Source organism: Schistocerca serialis, chromosome 2 (genome assembly GCF_023864345.2).
Source record: "Schistocerca serialis cubense isolate TAMUIC-IGC-003099 chromosome 2, iqSchSeri2.2, whole genome shotgun sequence".
Lineage (NCBI taxonomy): Eukaryota > Metazoa > Arthropoda > Insecta > Orthoptera > Acrididae > Schistocerca > Schistocerca serialis.
Genome location: NC_064639.1, coordinates 284030847 through 284052745, shown reverse-complemented (window position 1 = coordinate 284052745; position 21899 = coordinate 284030847). Strand labels below are relative to the sequence as shown.

General features: G+C 41.9%; 1 protein-coding gene across 1 annotated transcript in view; it reads right to left on the bottom strand.

Annotated features, from left to right (window-relative positions):
* LOC126457046 (growth hormone-regulated TBC protein 1-A) overlaps positions 1-21899 on the bottom strand; it is a 50944-nt gene that overhangs the window by 12672 nt on the left and 16373 nt on the right. The window contains exon 6 of the mRNA XM_050093035.1: positions 11141-11326. Within this exon, the coding sequence (XP_049948992.1) occupies positions 11141-11326 (186 nt within the window). The remainder of the gene's footprint in view (positions 1-11140; positions 11327-21899) is intronic.

The following is a 21899-nucleotide window of genomic DNA, read 5'->3' as shown; positions in this document are numbered from 1 at the left end:
GTTCCCATCACTAGTCAAACGCCACAGTGGTGCACTGGGTCGAGTAAACGCATGCAATGCTGAGGGTGACATCGAACCATAAACTAGACCCCCCATAGTTAAGGCGGGATTGAACAAGGGCTCTGTAGAGCTGCAGCAGCGCAGAGCAATCTGCACCCCAATTGGTGTTGCTCAGGCAGTGGAGGGCATTTATGTCCTGCCAGCACTTCTGCAGATGAAGGTGAGGAAGCCAAGTCAATCGGGCATCGAAAACCAGTCCTAAAAATTGATATGTCTCCACTATAGTGAGGGGATCATCATTAAGGTAACGTTCTGGTTCCAGATGAATGGTACTACGCTGACGGAAGTGCATAGCATACGACTTCGCGGCTGAAAACTGGAAGCTGTGGGCTACAGCCCATGACTGTGCCTTGTGAATGGCTCCCTGTAGATGCTGCTCATCAACTCCAGTACTGGTGGGGCAGTACAAAATGCTAAAGTCATCTGCATACAGAGAGGGTGAGACAGACAGCCCTACAGCTGCTGCTAGACTGTTAACGGCCACTAAAAATAGAGATACACTCAATACAGAGTCCTACGGGACCCCATTCTCCTGGATATGAGAGGAACTATGGGAGGCACCAACTTGGACACCGAAAGTAAGACGCGACAGGCAATTCTGGATAAAAATCTGGAGTCGGCCTCGGAGACCCCATTCGTATAATGTGGCAAGGAGATGTCGCCAGTTGGTGTCAAATGCTTTTTGTAAATCAAAAAAGATGGCAACGAGGTGTTGGCATCTGGAAAAGGATGTTCGGATGGCAGACTCAAAAGACACAAGATTATCAGTAGTACAGCGACCCAGGTGGAAGCCATCCTGACACGGAGCCAGTAGGCCACGTGACTCCAGGACCGGACCCAACCCAACCACTGACACACCGTATGTTCTAGCAGCTAACAAAAAACATTGTTGAGGCTGATGGGCCAATAGCTATCCACATCAGGAGGGTTTTTGCCAGGTTTGAGCACTGGTATGATGGTGCTCTCCCACCAGTGTGATGGAAAGACGCCATCGCACCAGATCTAGTTGAAGATGATGTCTCTCTTAGCCAGATGAGAGATCTGACTGTGGATCTAATCTGGCCCAGGAGCTGTGTCGGGGCAATGTGCAAGGGCACTGAGGGGCTCCCACTCTGTGAATGGGACGTTATATGGTTCACTGTGGCATGCAGTGAATGAGAGGACTTTCTGTTCCATCCGCCGTTTGAGAGTGCGAAAGGCTGGGGGGTAATTCTCTGATGCAGAGGCGCGAGCGAAGTGCTCGAAAATCTCGTTCACATCGGTAGATATGATGTTAACACCAGGAACACCTGTTGGGGTCTGGTACCCAAAAACTCACTTGATCTTTCCCCAGAGTTGGGAAGGTGACATATGGCACCCAATGGTCGAGACATATCTCTCCCAACACTCCTGTTTCAGTCTTTTGATAAGCTGGCGAACGTGGGCACGGAGCCGTTTACAGGCTATGAGGTGCTCCAGGGAAGGGTGCTGCTTATGCCGCTGTAGAGCTCGCCGATGCCCCTTAATTGCCTCAGCAACTTCCAGCAACCACCAAGGGACTGTCTTTCGCTGGGGGCACCCTAAAGAGCAAGGGATCGCTATTCCCACTGCAGAAATGATCGTTGTATTTACCTGCTCAACAAACACATCAATGTTACCATGTGGGGGAGAGTCAACGGTGACAGCAGAGGTGAAAGCATCCCAGTCTGCCTTGTTTAAAGCCCATCTGGAAAGGCGCCTGCAAACCAAGAGATCAATGGCCGAATATGTGGCATGAGCCACACTGAAATGTGTGGGGCAACTGTATTTAAGAGGCAGAGGTCGAGTTGTGAGTGTTTAGAAATGGCAGGAGATTGGGTCGACAATGAGGGCTGGATTTGTTTACAGCTTCTGTAGCAGTGCAAGCTGGAGCTGCTTGTTGCCTGGGTGTGTTTATATTCAGTAGATAGTAGATATTTCTCAGTGAGTGAAGTATTTTTTTGTGTTCTTTAAAGTGTCGAGTCAGATGATGATGTGACAGCCTAGAAGAAAGCAAGATAAAGTGAACAAAGACAAGCATCCAAAAGAAACGGAGAAATTAGCCACACAAAGGGGTGAAGAATTTGTCACAAGCACAGGTTATTTGGTGGAGGCTACAAGAACTGGCCCAGATTGCAGCTGTCATACGAAGCGCATGGCTCGTTTCAATGCAGCAGAGAAACGGAGAGCGATTAAAAATTTCTGCAGTGGATTACTCTACAACTGATTTTATGGCTGTTGCCTATTTAAATTGTTTATTGTTTCATTGTAATAAAATTTGATTGTGACATATTATTAGTTAGCAGTATCACCCAATATTCATTTAGTTTATTTACTTTTAATGCAATATTAAACAATAGGAGCTTTCGCTTTTGTTCTATGGTAACAGAAATACCCATTTACGTTTAGGCTTATTGTCAATAAAGAAGTACATTATTGCTGGGTGTGGCATTGTTGTAGTCAGTCTGTTCTGGAACCTCCATTATAGTGGATGTACATACTTCGAGAGTGTAGAATGTGTTATGTGTTTTGTTCTGTGTGTAATTTGTAATTAATTTTGAGAGTAACTGGAATGCAATAACATGGATAAACAGTGTTCTGCTGGACAGACAGCAAGTGAAATGTGTCAAAAAAGTTTACAGTTCAGTTTCAAAAAACTTGAAAAATTTCAATGACTTTGATGAAGTTACACAAACTTTGTTTAAATTTCGAGTAAGTTGTTCTGTAACATCAGTGTGCGAGTATCATGAGAAGAAATATATTCTGAAGTACAACCACATTTTTGGAAGAAACTGCTGTGATCCACTTAAAGTTCATAAACAGCCTATTACTAAAGGTTTGAGGGAAATAAAACTTGAACATTTCTCCTTGTTATGTGAGAGTGAAACAGCTTCCAAGTGAAACGTAATGTGATTCTTGGAAATTTCCTGTGCCCAAATTGTTACTCAAAAATATTTGTGATGAATCCAGAACCAGAATCAGGTAACCTTGTTAATGACATTTATATTCTAAATGAGGAAGCTGTTAGCACATTCGATTTTGCTTGTTCTAAGTTAAGACTATCTCTGTAGTAACCACAACCAACAGAGGGAACGCCTTGGGCTGCGGATCGGAGCCGCCAGGCGGGGAAGCCGCTGGCGGTGGAGCACACACCACCGGGTAAACACAGGATGAGTCGGACAACAGACCAACGACAACTGACAACAACCGACCACGATCGACTATTAGCGACACAATGAGGAAGAGAGAAACAACAGAGGCTTGTGGAAACCACAACACCAAAACACCAAACATAAATCCACTCGGAACCAGAGCCAGGCAAATGTCAACAATGAGCAACGACCAGAACGCAGTACCGCCGAGACAGAAACGAAATCCAGAGAGAGTACCAGACTGGCTGGACTAGGGCAGAGCGGGTCCCTATATACGGAACCGGAGGGAGCGGCTATTGGCTGCTGTCTGCACGTGGCTTAGCAGTGGCGCCCTCGCTGTGCGAGAGCCGCTGCGCGGAATAGCCGCCGCGGAGGCGGAGCCCTCTATGGGCTGACCACGTCCATTTGTTCTGCCGCATGTTCGACTTCCGCGGCGGAAGGTACTAGAATCTCCTGCTTCAAAAATAATAAAATTAAGTAGCAGAAAAAGAAAAGCAGCTATTGAAAACAAGATACAACAAATTTCAGACAAAATTAGAAAAGACTTGGTATCATGCTTTAATAATACAGATACCAACATTATTTCTAAAGAAAAAGAAAACCTACCACCAGCATCATCTGACACTGAATATTTGAGCTTAATAGAGAAATTAAAAATTAAATGTTCAGTGACATCTAAAGAGGAAAAAGTTAAAATTTTAAGTTTGCTCCTTGACTCATGGTCAAGAGAAACAGAATAGTTCATGAATTCAACATTTCTCATCGTTTGTTAAACTAACCCGAAAATTAGTGAAAGAGCAAGGCATTCTTCCAGTTTTAGGAAAGAAGAAAGGAGTAGGTATAAGTGAAGAAACAACTGAAAAGATCCAGCAGTTTTTTGAAGATGACGAAAACAGTAGAATGTGCCTAGGTTGCGAAGATAGCAAAAGAGTTGTTATAAATGGAGTTAAAGTAACAAAGCAGAAATGACTAGTGCTGTCAAATTTAAATGAACTTAATGTAGCTTTCAAAAATTCTCATCCTGAATGCAAAATCGGAAGGTCAAAATTTTGTGACCTCCACCCTAAGTGGTGTATTTTGGCTGGATTCTCAGGGACACACTCCGTATGTGTTTGTTTATATCATCAAAATGTCAAGCTGATGATTGTGGGTGCAAAACTCAGTGATCTTAACTACAAAGAGTTACTAGATTTAATGGTCTGTGACATTAACAATTATGACCGCATGATGATTTTGTGTAATATATGCCCTGGTAAGGAAACCGTTATTGAATTGTTTCACGAATATGATGAGGAAATGCCAGACAGTGTTACCTTCAAACAGTGGGTCACAAATGACAGGGCAGAAATGATAACAGTGGTTAAATCACAGGAAGAGTACTTGGAATCTTTAATTGATAACTTACAAAAACTCAAAAGTCACCACTATGTTTCTAAAATCCAAAATAAGTTTTTGAAGGACAAAAAAGCAAAACTTCATGAAACTAAATGCATAGTGCTAGATGATTTTGCAGAAAATTTTACATTTGTGATTCAGGATGCAATACAAAGGTACAACTGGGTCAATGACCAGGCAACAGTGCATCCATTTATTCTCTATTTTAAAAATGAGAAAGATGAAGTTTGCAGTTCTTCAATTTGCACTCTAAGCAACTACTTGGAGCACAACACTTTGGCTGTACATGTGTTTCAAAAGTATGGCATAAATTACATAAAAGAAAATTTTCCCAAGATTGAGAAACGGATATACTTTTCAGATGGAAGTGGTAGTCAGTATAAGAACAAAAAGAATTTTTCAAATCTGTGCAACCACAAAGCAGACTTTGAGTTGGAGGCTGAATGGCACTTTTTTGCATCTTGCCATGGCAAAAATGCATGTGATGGACTAGGAGGTACAACAAAACATGAAGTACATAAAGCCAGCCTACAAAGACCAACCACCGACCAAATTCTCACAGTACAGGACATGTATGTCTTCTGCAAGGATAATATTAAAGGCATCACTTATTTTCTGATCAAGAAAGAAGAAATGGTTCTGCATATGGAAACAACACTTCAAACCAGATTTGAAAACTGTGTAGCAATAAAAAGGAACAAGGCATTTCAACAAATTCCTTGGCATTGCAGAAAACTTAGTTCAAGGCTATGTAACATCAGAAACCAAAATTTATGAGGATCATTGTGTCAGTAAAATTACATCTCTGTCTTTAACATTGAATGACATGGTGGCATGTGTGTATGATGGACAGTGGTGACTTGCAGAGGTTGAAAGAATAAGTTTGGAAAACAATGATATTTCTATGCATTTTTACCACCCTGATGGCCCAAGAACATCATTCAAGAAATCTACTAGTGACAAAGTTTTGATACCTATGAAAAATGTTTTAAGGAAACTTTCAGTGCTTGAACTTACGACAGCAACTGGGAGGTCTTATGCTATATCACAGAAGGTGTCTGAAGAAATTGGTGTTCTTAACATTCACCATCAGGTTTAGGAACAGTGGCATCTCTAAGGATGTTAATTGAAAATATTTATTTTAAGTATGTCAAAATAATATAAATGTTAATCTCAGTGATGTTTCCACCTTTTGTATATAATTCAGTACCTTATTTCAATAATAACTGATTATATCCCACCAATATCACACATGAATAGGAAACAGCCATAGGCTCAGTAGTAGAGTAATGTGAATTCTCTCTTCATTTTCAAATAGTCATATCTTTTTTCACAGTCAGATATCAATGTTGACATTTTTACAGTACGTTGCTAACATATAGGTGTACAAACTGTGCAAAAAACATATTTTTATATGAAGTCCCACCTGACATAATTAACCCCAAACTTTACAAAAAATTAAAATTTTCAAATTTCAAAAATTCATAAAAAATTAAGGAAACATTTGTAAATGTTCTTGCTCTATATAAGGCTAGTAGTGTATGATACCTAACTATAGGTAAAAATAGACTCCCATAAATCACTCCTTGTTCGTTATTTTTGGGCCTAAAAAGTGGGCTTTTGAAAATTTGGATACCAAACTTTGGAGGTCATTTTGACTGGCTATTTTTGGATTTAGGGTACTTTGTGTAATTGACATTGTTGTAGAGGACACTTCCCTAAAAACAATCATGTCAACTGCAATGCTGTAACCTAACCCAGTGCAGAGATATTAATATTTTTGCTAACGTCTCTAAACTGAAACAGTCGCGCTTACAAATGAAAATGGCCGCCATTCAGTAAAGGTGAAAGATAAAATTAAAAAAAAAAAAAAAAAACTGTTTTGAACTTCTCAATTATAGGGTAATCACATATCAAAAAAAATTAAAATACTTAAAAATGGTCAATCAACCAACCTAATTTTTATTGGATCACTTCATTTGGATTGATCCACTATCCTTAATACAAAATCTGCAGAACTTAGATGTTTAAGAAGATCTGTAACATGTGACTTCCAGTTAGGGACGGGAAAAACTGACCAGTTAAAGCAGATACTGATATTTTAGTACCAAATAACAGGTATATTTTCATATTTGCTGGGTCTCAGTTATAACAGTTTTTTTTCATCTTTTACTAATGACTGAGTAAAAAAGGCATATAAATATGCCATACCAGCAGCACTTTAACAATGAGTAAAATCCATTCATCAAATTTCCACTGCTTTGAAATATTGGATTATTAAAGAAATTGGGAAAAGTGATCAGCACTATTTTAATAACAACGCCTACAGTTAGAAACTAGAAACAAACATGATGTAAGGAGTGGTACAGCACTGCACAGACAATAACATACCCTTTGCCATGTGGCATGGTCTATTAGATAGTACACACATATGTGCAGAGTGCAAGACTTCTCCCCACCTGGTCTATATGGTAGTTTCTTGCAATCGTCCTCCGACATCAGTTTTACTGCAAATGATACCATTCCTAGTTTGGAAGTATTTTTAGAAGTATGGTAACAATGAAATACGTCACTTCATCTGTTTTAAAAGATTAAAAATGGGAAGAGGCACATCAAACTTCAGACATCATATAAGGAGAAAACGCCCACAATGTACCTTGGAAGAGAAGGTAAATTTGACTGATACACCTGTAATTTTAATGACCTACTATAAATTGAGGATAATAACTGAACCTTTAGTTTTGTAGTTGTTTCAGAGTGAAAAATTGATACCATCCAAAAGTAATGATGCAGGGAAGCCATTAAAATGTGACCTTTTGCTCTCGCTGTCACCTCATCTGTCTCCTTCACCTTCACTATTTTGGCCGGAGACAACGAGACCAATTACTGCTGCTGTGTCAACTGCTATATCGATCATGGTTTTGAGCTCTTCACCTTCATTAGAAGTTTTTGATTTTTGTTTGAAGTCTACATTTCTTTCTGAAAGTAATAGCAATGCAAAATCAATAATTGGTTATTTCAAAAACCAGTTATTTTGAGCTGTTTTAACAGTCAAGTTAACTGGAGACGAAAAGAACTGGTGTAACGAAAAACTGGTTGTTTGAGCGATAACTGGCATTCCTACTTCCTGTTCAAGTTTTTATCTATATAAACACTTAAGAATTTAGAATATTATATTGTGATTATTGGTTTACCCCTCGTGCAAAAGTGGAGGATTCTCCACCCGGGAATGACTATAATCTTGCATCCTCAGCAAAGATAACTATTTCTGTTTCTAATATATGATGGCAGTTATACACAAGGGCTGATCAACAAAGACAGATTTTTTTTTCCTTCACAGATGTTTATTACCCAATTTCAGCGCTTACATGAACTTTTTCAAAGTACTCCCCTCCTACGTGAATGAACATCTTATATTGTCTCTACTAGTCCTTGAACATATGGTGCTGGCCATTCTTTGTCACATCCTTGAGAATTGCCTCACTTTTCTTGACCATTGCTTCAGAGTTCTGAAATCGAATGCCCCACAGCTAAATGATGGGAATAAAATTTCAGACTCCAAAGGTTGTGCATCATCATGATGGAGTTGCCACCCTGTTCAAGATAGTTCTGGTAGTTTCCTTGCAATGTGCTGCCCCAGTTCAGCCAATGCTGATCTCTGGTATGATACTTCAGTCCTGGTGGTACTGAGTCACGAGGGGAATGGTCCTCGTGGGCCGGATGGTGGGAATTTGGAAGGTGGTGCATGAGTGGAGAGATAAGGCATGGGAGATCTGTTTTTGTACAAGGTTAGGAGGGTAATCATACGTGTGAAGGCCTTAGTGAGACCCTCCGTGTATTTCAAGAGGGACTGCTTGTCACTACAGATGCAACTGTCACGGGTGGCTGGGCTGTATGGAATAGGTGGCAGCTCTCGAAGTTGAGGTATTGCTGGTGGTTAGTGGGTTTGATATAGACGGACGTACTGATGTAGCAATTTTTCAAGTGGATATCAACATCAAGGAAGGTGGCTTGTTGGGTTCAGTAGGACAAGGTGAAACAAATGGGAAAGAAAGTGTTGAGGTTCTGGACAAATTTGGATAGGGTGTCCTCATCCTATATCCAGATCATGAATAAGCCATCAATAAATCTGAAACAGGTGAGGGGTCTGGGATTATGGGTGTTCAGGGATTCCTCTAGATGGCCCATGAATAGGTTGGCATAGGACAGTGCCATGCGAGTGCCCTTAGCTGCACCCAGGATTTGTTTGTATGTAATGGCTTCAAAGGAGAAGTAATTGTGGGTGAGGATATAGTGGGTCACGGCAATTACAAAGGAGGTTGTAGGTTTGGAATCTGTCCGGTGTTGGTAGAGGTAGTTTTCAATAGCAGTATTAGGGATGTTAGTGTAAAAGGGGATGGCATCAATAGTGATGAGCAGGGCACCAAGTGGTAAAGGAACAGGAATTGTGGAGAGTCGGTGGAGGAAATGGTTGGTATCTTCAATAGCTGTCACTCACTCCATATCAAGAAATCCCTTCCATACAGCCTAGCCACCCACGGCCATTAAATCTGTAATAACATGCAGCCCCTCTTTAAACACACAAGGGATCTCACTGAGGCCTTCGCAGACTATAATTACCCTCCCAACCTTGGACAATAACAGATCTCCTGTGCCTTATCTCTCCAGTCACCCACCACCTTCCAAATTCCCAACGTCTGGCCACAGAGGAGCACTCCCCTCGTGACTCAGTACCACCTAGGACTGGAGCAACTGAATCACATTCTCCAGCAGGATTTTGACTACCTCTTATCGTATCCTCAAATGAGGACTGTTCTACCCACTACCCTTGCCACCCCTCCCACAGTGGTATTCCACTGCCCACTGAACCTACACAATATCCTCATCCATCCCTATACAATTCCTGCTCCCAACCCCTTGCCTCATGGCTCATATTCCCAAAATAGACCTCGATGAAAGACTTGTCCCATACATGCTCCCACCACCACCTAATGCAGTCCAGTCACAAGCATCGCCTATCGCATAAAAGGTGGGGCAACCTGTGAAACAAGTCATGCGATATACAAGCTAAGCTGCAACCACTGCATCGCATTCTACATGGGTGTAACAACTAACAAGCTATCTGTCGACATGAATGGCCACTGACAAACTGTAGCCAAGAAACAGCTGGACCACCCCACTGCTGCACACACCGCCCAACATAATGTTCTACATTTCCACAAGTTCTTCACAGTGTGTGCCATCTGGATCCTTCCGACCAACAACAGTTTTCCTGAACTGCACGTGTGAAGCTCTCCCTGCAATATAGCCTACGTCCCCCAACCCTCCTGGCCTCAACCTTCGTTAGCCTCTGTCCTTATGCTCTAGCCCCTTTCCTGTTTCCATTCCAGCACTACACAGTCCCTTCAATGCACCCACAGTGTTTTTACCTCTCTTCTTTCTCACTAATCCTCCCCTGTGCCCTCTGTCTCACCTCCTGACTGCACCTAGCTGCTCTACTCTCTCTCCACCTCATCCCTGTATGTTCCCATGAGCAGCACTTTACCATCCCCCCCCCCCCCCCCCCCCAACCCTATCCTGCTATCACTCCCTCTCTCTGCCCCAGCCTCCTCCTTACTCCCACCACCTGGTTGTGTCTCCCACCATGTGCACCTGCTCACAGGGCAGTCTCAGCAGGCACAGACTGCAGTTGTGTGTGTGTGTGTGTGTGTGTGTGTGTGTGTGTGTGTGTGTGTGTGTGTGTGTGTGTGTGTGAGTGCGCGCGCGCGCGTGGGTTTTCAGAGGAAAAGGGCTGCACACATGCACATGTGTTCAATTGCATTGTTTTATAATTTCAATGCACCATCTGCCCACAGCCAGGTACTAACTTCAATACAATGAACTAGGTTCTGGTAGGCCACTATTATGTTTCCACTGCTAAAGACACTAATAACTAAATATAACTAACTGTGTTGAGGAACAGTGGCTGGAAGGAGATACCTTACCCCCTGCAAGACATGGCAATTAGGAAACCCGCTAATAACAAAATAACTACACACCAACCTCTTCTGAAAGTAGGCAACAAAGATGTCCAAATTGCTTGTGCAAAGGTCAAATTATAATATCATCCTCATTGCACGTGAATTAATTTCACACGCACAACAACTTCCCAAAAGACTGTACTCCCTACCAATCCCCCACGCCAACACCCAATCGCCTCCGCACTCCAGCATTACTCCAAAGTATTACATGACACGAAGGCAGCTTGTACAGGTCAAGGGTTAATTAATCTGTAATGACAGTATGAGCACTATCACACATTACAGCTCTCTTACTGAAAAAGCAAACTAACAAAGGGACATGCTACATGTCGAACCTCACATCACAATCAACTACTAATTTCAGCTACTTACAACGATACGGTCACTGGTGTCACTGTTAACTACACATACACACATTTTGGATAAATATTGCTTTACATGTGGCTTTGTTAAACATAAATACACAATTTTGCTACCACAAAATGCAGCTTGGGTCATATTAAAGTGAAAACTAACCTCCATAAAGTCATGGCATTGAATGACTAATGAATCCTTAGTAATATTCTTGAAACACTCCGCCAATGTAGCAAAGTCAGTGCTTTCAAGGAGACTGCTTCGATTTCTCTTAATAAGTGTTAGACACACTCTGAATATTATCTTGGACCCTTCATAAAAAAGACAATCCCATATCCTCAGCACAGTCTGAAAAGGAAAAATACAAATTTTAAATAAAATTAACTTATATGTACCGAAAAACTAATTTTCAGTGGCTTTTGGATATCTGCTAATACAAGCATGAAAAGCCAAATTAAAAAAGTGTTGTGACTGCTGATTTTCAGCCAAATTAAAAAAGTGTTGTGACTGCTGATTTTCGTCCTTAATATCAGTAGGAATGAGTTAGAATATTAAGATAAAAAGGTACTTTGTTTCCATCTAGCTATATCTGTTAATGATTGATATGTTCCAGAAAGAAAGTGTGCATTGCAATAAATTGTTGTTAATCAATAAAACTGCTAAGCAAATTAGAATGAGTAGTAATCCATACTGGAAAATCAGATAAGAGAGACAACTGTGATACCATGTTAATCTATCTGAACGGTAATACGAACCAAGTGTGTAATAATAATAACTATAACCAGGAGGGTGAGGTTCGGATGGAAGAAGCATTAGAGGCAACAACAAAAATAGGATGATTTGCTGTTGGGATATCTTTTACTGCAGACCAGCACAGTGTGCTTGGCACACACGCAAAGTGTAGGGATGCCCCTGCTGCAAGGATATGAACAGTGTTAAGAGTGGTGAAAGCAAATGAGGTATTTCCAATGTAACTAATCATCAAAATCTTCTGCTGACTGAGTAAAAGAATGCTGTATTTTAAGGCAGGTCAGCAAAAGGTGCCATCCCTATTAATAAGATTATCAGCCAGCCTAATTTCAATAGATTCATTCAGAACACAATCCTAGTACAGGGAAGTGGCAACAACCATCTCTGTCAGATTATATATCATTGCATGACCCTCATCTGAGCACTGCTCAGCCACAATGGATTATGTGGGTTGTTGTAACATTGTGTGGCAGTGATATACCACACACACTTCCTGAACAAACAGAATGAATAGTTTGACCAATGTATGCTTCATAATCTCTATGTATGCTTTATAACCACCCCCCTCCCCACCCCACACCCCAATCCAATCCCATGAACCATGGATCTTGCCGTTGGTTGGCAGGCTTGCGTTCCTCAGAGATACAGATACAACAATTGAAGGGTACCTGTTGAGAGGCCAGACATATGTGTCACTCCTGAAGATGGTCACCAGCCTTTTCAGTAGTTGCAGGGGCAACAGAATGGATGATTGACTGTTCTGGCCTTGTAACATAAACCAAAACAGCCTTGCTGTGCTGGTACTGCAAACAACTGAAAGCAAGGGGAAACTACAGCTGTAATTTTTCCCAAGGGCATGCAGCTTGGCTGTATGGTTGAATGATGATAGCATCTTCTTGGGTAAAATATTTCAGAGATAAAACATTCCCCCATTCGGATCTTCGGGTGGGGACTACTCAGGATGACGTTGTTATCAAGAGAAAGAAAACTGGCATTATATGGATTGGAGCATAGAACACCAGATCCCTTAATTGAGCAGGTAGGTTAAAAAATGTAAAAAGGGTAATGGTTAGGTTAAAGTGAGATGTAGCGGGAATTAATGATGTTCGGTGGCAGGAAGAACAAGACTTCTGGTCAAGTGAATACAAGGTTATAAATACAAAATCAAATGGGGGTAATGCAGGAGTAGGTTTAATAACGAATAAAAAAATAGGAGCGCAGGTAAACTACTACAAACAGCATCGTGAGCACAGTATTGTAGCCAAGATAGATACGAAGCCCATGCCTAACACAGTAGTAGAAGTTTATATGCCAACTAGCTCTGCAGATGACAAAGAGCTTGAAGAAATATATGATGTGATGAAAGAAATTATTCAGATAATGAAGGGAGATGAACATTTAATAGTCATGGAGGGCTGGAATTCGATAGTAGGAAAAGGAAGAGAAGGAAAAGTAGTAGGTGAACATGGAATGGGTGTAAGGAATGAAAGAGTAAGCCGCCTGGTAGAATTTTGCAGAGAGCGTAACTTAATCATAGCTAACACTTGGTTTAAGAATCATGAATGAAGGTGGTATATATGGAAGAGGTCTGGAGACACTGGAAGGTTTCTGATGGATTATACAATGGTAAGACAGATTTTGGAACCAGGTTATAATTGTAAGACATTTCCAGAGACAGATGTGGACTGACCAGAATCTATTGGTTATGAACTTTAGATTAAAACTGAAGAAACTGAAAAAAGGTGGGACTTTAAGGAGATGGGACCTGGATAAACTGAAAGAACACGACGTTGTAGAGAACTTCAGAGAGAGCATTAGGGAACAATTGACAGGAACAGGGGAAAGAAATACAACAGGAGAAGAATGGGGTAACTTTGAAAGATGAAATAGTGGAGGCAGCAGAGGATCAAGTAGGTAAAAAGAAGAGGGCTAGTAGAACTCCTTATGTAACAGAAGAGATACTGAATTTAATTGACGAAAGGAGAAAATATAGAAATGCAGTAAGTGAAGCAGACAAAAAGGAATACAAATGTATCAAAAATGAGATCAACAGGATGTGCAAAATGGCTAAGCAGGGATGACAAGAGGCCAAATGAAAGGATGAAGAGGCACGTGTCACTAGGGGGTAAGACAGAGACTGCCTACAGGAAAATTAAAGAGACTTATGCAGGAAAGAGAACTACGTCTATGAGGATCAAGAGCTCAGATGGAAACCCAGTTCTAATCAAGAAGGGAAAGCAGAAAGTTGGAAGGGGTGTATAGAGGGTCTATACAAGGGAGATGTACTTGAGGGCAAAATTGTGGAAATGGAAGAGGACATAGGTGAAGATGAAATGGGAGATATGATACTGTCTGAAGAATTTGACCAAGCACCAAAAGACCTAAGTCGAAACAAAGCCCTGGGATTAGACAATATTTCATTAGAACTACTGATAGCCTGGTGAGCAAGATGTATGAGACAGGCAAAATACCCTCAGACTTCAAGAAGAATATAAGAATTCCAATCACATAGAGAGCAGTTGTTGACAGGTGCGAAAATTAGCAAACTATCAGTTTAACAAGTCACAGCTGCAAAATACTGACATGAATTCTTTAAAGATGAATGAGAAAACTGGTAGAAGCCTACCTTGGGGAAGATCAGTTTTGATCCGCAGAAATGTTGGAACACATGAGGCAGTACTGACCCTACGACTTATTTTCAAAGATAGGTTATGGAAAGGCAAACCTACATTTCAAGCATTTAGAGACTTAGAGAAAAGTTTGACAATGTTGACTGGAATACTCTCTTTCAAATTCTGAAGGTGGCAGGGGTAAAATACAGGGAGCAAAAGGCTATTTTCAATTTGTACAGAAACCAGATGGCAGTTATAAGAGTTGAGGGGCATTCAATCTGTATATTGAGCAAGCAGTGAAGGAAACAAAAGAAAAATCTGGAGTAGGAATTAAAATCCATGGAGAAGAAATAAATACTTTGAGGTTTGCCGATGATGATGTAATTCTGTCAGAGACAGCAAAGGATCTGGAAGAGCAGCTGAACGGAATGGACAGTGTCTTGAAAGGAGGTTATAAGATGAACAACAACAAAAGCAAAATGAGGATAATGGAATGTAGTCGAATTAAATTGGATGATGCTGAGGGAATTAGATTAGGAAATGAGACAGTTAAAGTAGTATAGGAGTTTTGCTATTTGGGGAGCCAAATAACTGATGACGGTTGAAGTAGAGAGGATGTAAAATGTAGACTGGCAATGGCAAGAAAAGTGTTTCTGAAGAAGAGAAATTTGTTAACATCGAGTATAGATTAAAGTGTCGGGAAGTCTTTTCTAGGAGTATTTGTAGAGTGTAGCCATGTATGGATATGAAACATAGACGACAAATAGTTTAGACAAGAAGAGAATGAAGCTTTCAAAATGTGGTGCTAGAGAAGAATGCTGCAGATTAGATGGGTAGATCATGTAACTAATGAGGAGGTGCTGAATAGAATTGCGGAGGAAGAGGAATTTGTGGCACAACTTGTCTAGAAGAAGAGATCTGTAGGTAGGATGTGTTCTGAGGCATCAAGTGATCATCAATTTAGTACTGCAGGGCAGTGTGGAGGGTAAAAATCGTAGAGGGAGACCAAGATATGAATAAACTAAGTAGATTCAGAAGGATGTTGGGTGCAGTAGCTACTTGGAGATGATGAAGCTTGCACAGGATAGAGTAGCATGGAGAGCTGCATCAAATCAGTCTCTGGACTGAAGACAACAACAACAACAAGCTTTATAACAGTGGGAGAGAATCTTATAAACAGTGGGCTTCCTTTATCTTGGAATCTCCCTGGACATAATGATGAAAGATGCAGCACTATCAACAACTGTCGTTATTCTACATCCGGGGAAAGCACTGGAAAGCAATGGAAATGCAGCACTTCTGGCTGACTGATCATATGAAACCAGTTAGCTGATTGATTTTAGCCTAAGTGGCCAAAAACTCATGTCCATTCTTGGCAAGTCAACTGATACTATGTTCTGATGTAACTGATGCTTCCCTAGACAATGAGGCTATATTTATGGACTCTGACCAATAACAAAACAGACTATATTTATTGTTGTACAAGTGAATTATACTTAAACGTGAGAATACTAGTGCTTAGTTGTTGTTCAGGGCCTACAGACTGATAAACGTATTCAGTGGACATTGGCTTCCATCGCCATTTATCAATACCAACACAAGTCTGTCACTATATGGCAACTGACCTTTATTTAGTTTAACCTGTGCGAACAGTGAATTAGTTGTGTGAATTCCTTAATTTTCTTATGGCTTAGGAAAATTATTTATTTCACTGTGAAACTGATCACCTTTTGTGCCCATTAACATTTGTTAATTACTCAATATGTGGCCAGCTTATCAGGATTTTAATTACAAATGCTACTGGGAGGTCAAATGGTCTATGGGTGAGGGAAATTTTGCATATGCTAATAGTGGAAATGATTATGTTGCAGAAGCTAAGTAATTGAATGACCACACTGTTTGCTAAGGGACTGGTGGAACTACAGTAAATCTCCTCCTACAGTGTGCACCATAACAGCGAGGTGACGATCAACTGCAGTCAAGAATATTTTGCTGCCTCAACTGATGAAAATTAAATGCATTTAACAATTATATGTTCAACTCTTGCTTGAAATGTGTAGAATCTAAGACTGAACTTGCCTTAAGGTTGGTTAGGGAATTATGGCATAGGCAATGTATAATATTATGAAAAATATATATGAATTGTGTTAAAGCAGAAAACTTATAATACTTCTTGTAGCCAGAAGTTGTTATCTAATTTTATTATTACGTGATGGTTGAAGTGTTAAGGATTCACATCAGGTGAAGGCGTAATCTCGAACTCTAAACCCCACGCAGTCAGATGCATGGAGACTTGTCAAGGCTTATGAGATACTAAACACAGCATTTATCAGGAGATGTAATTTAGGTCTCTCCTGTGTGGTATCTTCTCTGGGTCAATATGCATCCAGGTTTGGGAAGGCAAGAAGATGGACTTACAAATTATCATCATGTATAATTAAAATTCTTCCTAACAGGAGAGATGTCACACTGGCGATCATTTTTAGTCAGCATCGTACTGGCAGATTATTAGCTGAGGAGGAGTCTGATAGGTAGGTGGTGGTGAAGCTGTGACTTCATTTGGCTGTGGACAGCAGATTGGTTGATGCTGCTCCTCTCAACTCTGTACATGACACAGTTTTATATATCCTTAGTAGTGCCTGCAGAAGCTTTAGGCGAGTCTGAGGCAGTTGACATAATGCTACTGAGCAATGAAGACATCAAAGACTGAAAACAGAAAATGGCTGGTCACAGGCAGTGCTGCTGTGGCATTGACTGAGCATGATAGAGCAAATTTTCTCTCTCACTGGTTCTTTATCATTTGCTTGATTAAGTACAGTCCTGTTTCCACTACATGGGTATGAGTGGTTGCCTTCCAACTTCGCAGGTCTAATAGCCAGCATTTGTATCAGTTGATGGCAGTGAGTGGTTATGGCGCAGGCGAGCACTGCAGACATCGGCAGAAAGGCAGCCGTCACAGGTCCATAATGATCGGCAACAACAGATGGGACATTGCACCCATCTATGTGTTAACCAGCTGAGCAATCGGGGAGCTGCTGGTTGCTGCTTAGGGCTTGACTGCAGCCTACTGGTCGTGGGTTTTTCAGCTGCACTCGTGAATGTTGGCAGCTCAGCCTCCATCCATTGACACTGCTGACCTCATAGATTATTATCAAGATGCATGTAACAGCTCTAAGTGACCTCAAGTTAATTATGGGATGTTTATACCAATGATCTGATTCTGCTGTGGCAGTATTAGAATCGTTCAAAGACGGTTTATGCTCAGTAGTGTGGAAATACTTAGATCCTGCAATACTAGTCGGAGGTAACTAACCTTCTGAGTACAGACTGGAACATCTATGGATTCATTGCAGCTAGTAATGGACAAGCAGTTTCGTGAAGCTGTTATGAACACGTTTGCCAAAAACTGTCTTGAGGAGGTAGTTCAACAGACCATATGCATTGGAAGTGTTTTAGACCTTGCAGCTACAAACACGCTTTAAGTTATCAACATAGTCAGTGTAGAAACAAAGATTAGTGATCATGATATCATAGCGACAATAGTTACTGAAGTTAATGAATCCCTGAACAAGGCTATGAGAGTAGTTTTGATAGAAGTGTAGATCAGCACTTGTTAGCATCCCACTTAGAAAATGAATGTATGTCATTTAGTTCCAGTGTGATGGACACAGAGAAATTACGAGCAAAGTTTAAATGGATTATGAATTGCGTCCCCGAGAAGTACATGCCAAGTAAATTAAGGATGAAAAATACCCACTGTGCTTTAGTATGAAAATTTGGAAATTGCTGAAGAAACAGAGATTGTTGTACTTTTGTTTCAAAAATGAACTTGCAAATGAAGATAGGGAAAAACTAGTAAAGATTCTATAGCGACCAGAGTCAAGACACATCCGAGAATGACTTCACAATGAGCTTTGGCTGACCAACTGGCTGACAGTGAGTCACCAGAGAATAACCGGCGGCCAACATGAGAGAACGATAGACAATGGAGACAGCATGGCAGAATAAAAAATCCAAAGGGCAAACAAATATCAAATACTACGAAGTAGCGAATTCAGAATGAAGACAACGGCATACAGCAAAATATACATGGTAAAGTAGAGAAATCACAACTAACACATGGAGCGGCCATGCTACTGGCTTTAAAGGATGGCCGCAAGCCCTAATAGGCTGGCTTACATTAACACACACTACTGTAACAGCGTTGCCTAGTGGTCATCATCAATGCCCATACCGCCTGGTGGGTCTTCAAACATGCCAAGCTAGGATACCAGGTACCTCCACATGAAATGGGTATTTAAGGATGGAAGCGCCACAGACAATTCTGGGGAAGGCGAACAAGTGGCAGGTGTCGAGGCCCAGCATAGAGGTTTGCTGGTAGAAAACACTGGGGCACCCAGTGATGTGGGCATGGATTGAGTGGGCGACGACGGCCGAGATGGCAGAGGTCACCCTGAGACCTCCACTTCCATGGCGCATCTTTGAGAACTGTTGCTGGGGACCTAGGAACGTAAGCTGTACCTCGGCTGGTGTGGAAACCACTTTGACCAGCACCAGCAAGGGTTTTGCCCCATATGAGCAAGCCCACACAGCTGTACCCTGCTGAAAGTATCCAACAGGTTGGGTCTGGGGTTCTGTCAGCTGTGGGGCCAGGAGGTGAGTGAGAATATGTGACTGCCACCCACACAGGAGCTTTGTTGGCTATGGTCATGGGAAGGGTGGACTGGTAGGTGCCGAGAAACAGTGTGAGCGCAGCCATGGTGGTGAAAGTACCCACAGCTTTCAACATTTGTTGCTTAAACGTGTGCAACTTATACTGCGATTTACCACTGGAGGTTTTGTTTGTTTCATTTTAGGATGCAAAAACATTGAGGATCATACATGTCTATGTCGTAACTGTAGAAAACGAAGACAAAGAAAGGAGTTAAAAGCGAGTACATGTTGAGATCAATCGACAGCAGGAAAGACAGCTAAAAACAAGTACTTGGAGACTGATCATAAAATATGCCACAGAGAAATATAGGTCCTGAGCTAAAGATTAGATGTCCTTCGCCATATTACTGTGACAGATAAAAAGGGCAAGATCGACAGCCTGTGTTTCATTCATTAAAATGGCTGATAACTCAGGCTGTACACATAACCTGGAAGCAAGCGGTTAAAAAAAGGGCATTCCGCCAGGAAATGGCAAACTGTCAAAGGTTGAGGGAAATGAGCACAAAATGGAGGGGGAGCAAAACTTAACAAATGGCGATGGCTAAAAAGACAGTGCCCAATACACACCATTGGAGATGCAGAGCTGTTCAAAAGCCACCACTGTGAATTGGGGTGAATTATCCAACATGATGGTGCAACGAGGCCCTAAGGTGGTGAGAATCTGGATGAGAGCAGTAAGAGTGGCGTCAGTGGTGGCAGACGCCATGCTGACCACATAGGGGTAGCTACAATAAGCGACCACGACAATGAGCCACATACATCCCACAACACGGCCAGCAAAGCCCAGATGAATGAAATTCCAGAATCAACAAGGAGGGGTCAGGGGGGCAAAAGATTGAGTTGGTGTTGCCTGGTGCCAGACACAAGCAGAACAGTTGCACATCATGGTCTTCATACTTCTGTTCAGTCCCAGTCAGTAGGCATGCTGTCTTATGGGGGACGGGGGGGGGGGGGGGGGGGGTTTCTTGCACGACATACCCCAAGGCTCACAATGGGGGATGTGCAGAACATGGCGGCACAGGTTAGGTGAGTATCCCCTGTCGGCGTCAAGCAGGAGAACATCGGAGATGACGAACAAACTGTGGCACAGAGGTGGCCTAGGCTTGGAGCTCAGAATCGGCACGCAGACATTGAAATAGAAGTGGTCCACGCTTGTAGAACATAGTGCCTGACATGTTGCACAAGATGGGGCATGGTGCAAGACTGCAGCGATGTGAATCACCATAATGAGAAATCCATCAACGAGTGCTGTCATTACTTGTCGTGAAAACTGGAGATTTCCTGTCAGTCATATGCCAGGTCGGGCCCTCAGGACAGACAAGAAAGGGAATTCACTATTGTGTGTTGTGCTGTTGGCTTGTATTTAATAGTATAAATGTAAGAGCTGAGGAAGAGTGCCCTCTGTTGGAGGTGGTGTGCGGTCCACTCCAGAAGCTGAGGAGGGTCCAGAAAGAGTCACTATTGGCTTGTGGTTCATAATGAGGATAAACTTGGTACAAAGAGATAAACATATAACTTCTTAATGGCAAAGATGATCACCAAAGCCTCTTTCTCAATCTGTTAGTAGTTCTTTTGCGCTGCTGTCAGTGTCTCTGACGCACAGGCAATTGGCTGCCCCATACCGATATCTTTCCTACGCGCCAGCACTGCGCCACTTGTTCCTGAAAAATCTGACATTTGTGTAAGAAGCACTTGAGCTGTGCACCAAGCACCATGGTAAAGAGGGTATGAAAGTTGTGCAGGTGGTGTTGACACAGTCAAGTCATCTAGATTGTTAGTATGCGCAGGAATGGATACGGGTTAACTGTTCCGGTTCTTTCTAGAAAATCACTGGAGTGAAAGAGATTCAAAAGGGTAAGAGCAAAAGCATAAGCAAAAGAGTGTGTTGATGAGTATGATGCATTGCGATTCCTTGTCCAGGGGGATCTGCAAATATGTGTTAGCAAGGTCTACCTTAAAGAAATATTCATGTTCATGTTCAGCACTCTTCGTGAGGGGGTCCTCCGGACGCAAGATGGGATAGGTTTCCACTTGTGCCTGGGCATTGATCATCAATTTAAAATCTTATCATAGCCATAGAGAGCCACTGGGTTTCTAGACCACCACCAGGGGTGTGGCCCAAGTACTAGTTTTGACAGGTTCAATTACTGGAGCTGCATGGAGGTGATCGAGTACTTGCTTAACAACTGCCCTTGAAGAGACAGGAAGAGGTCCTGCTCAGCAGAAATGGGGCATAGAATCTGGACCAAGGAAACCTGGGCCTGGAAATCCATGGCACACACTAGGCTGGTTTAAACAGAGGCACAAAGGTCTTCAAGCTCCTGGAATCAAACTGTTGAAGTTGACCTGAACCTTACCAATGATGCCAGTGATGGAAAACCCAAATAGCGAGAAGACATTGAGATCAAAAATGTTGCCAGCTGACTGACTAGTGACAACAAACAGAGTTACCAGCTGGACGACCTGTATGTCTATAACATTGACCATGAATTGACCCTAAAGAGGATTCAAACTGCTACCACAGATGACCAATGTACAGGAAGGTGGGCTCAAGCCTGGGGAACCAAGACAAGCATATGTATGGAAGTTGATCAAAGAAATACTAGTTCCTGTGTCCACCTGGAAGAGGAAATTCTAGGTTACATTCATGAGGGTGGTAAACAACTTAGATGTGGAAGAATCATCCTGAGAAAGAACTTTCTTAAGTTCATGCACCATCCCATGACGCACTGGTGGTGGTGGTAGTAGTAAGGGGAGGGGGGAGGGGGCGGCATCTGACTGTGTCACTGGTTCATAACAAACAGTGTGGAGATGCCCTTCTTTCCCACAATGGGCACAGTGCAGGT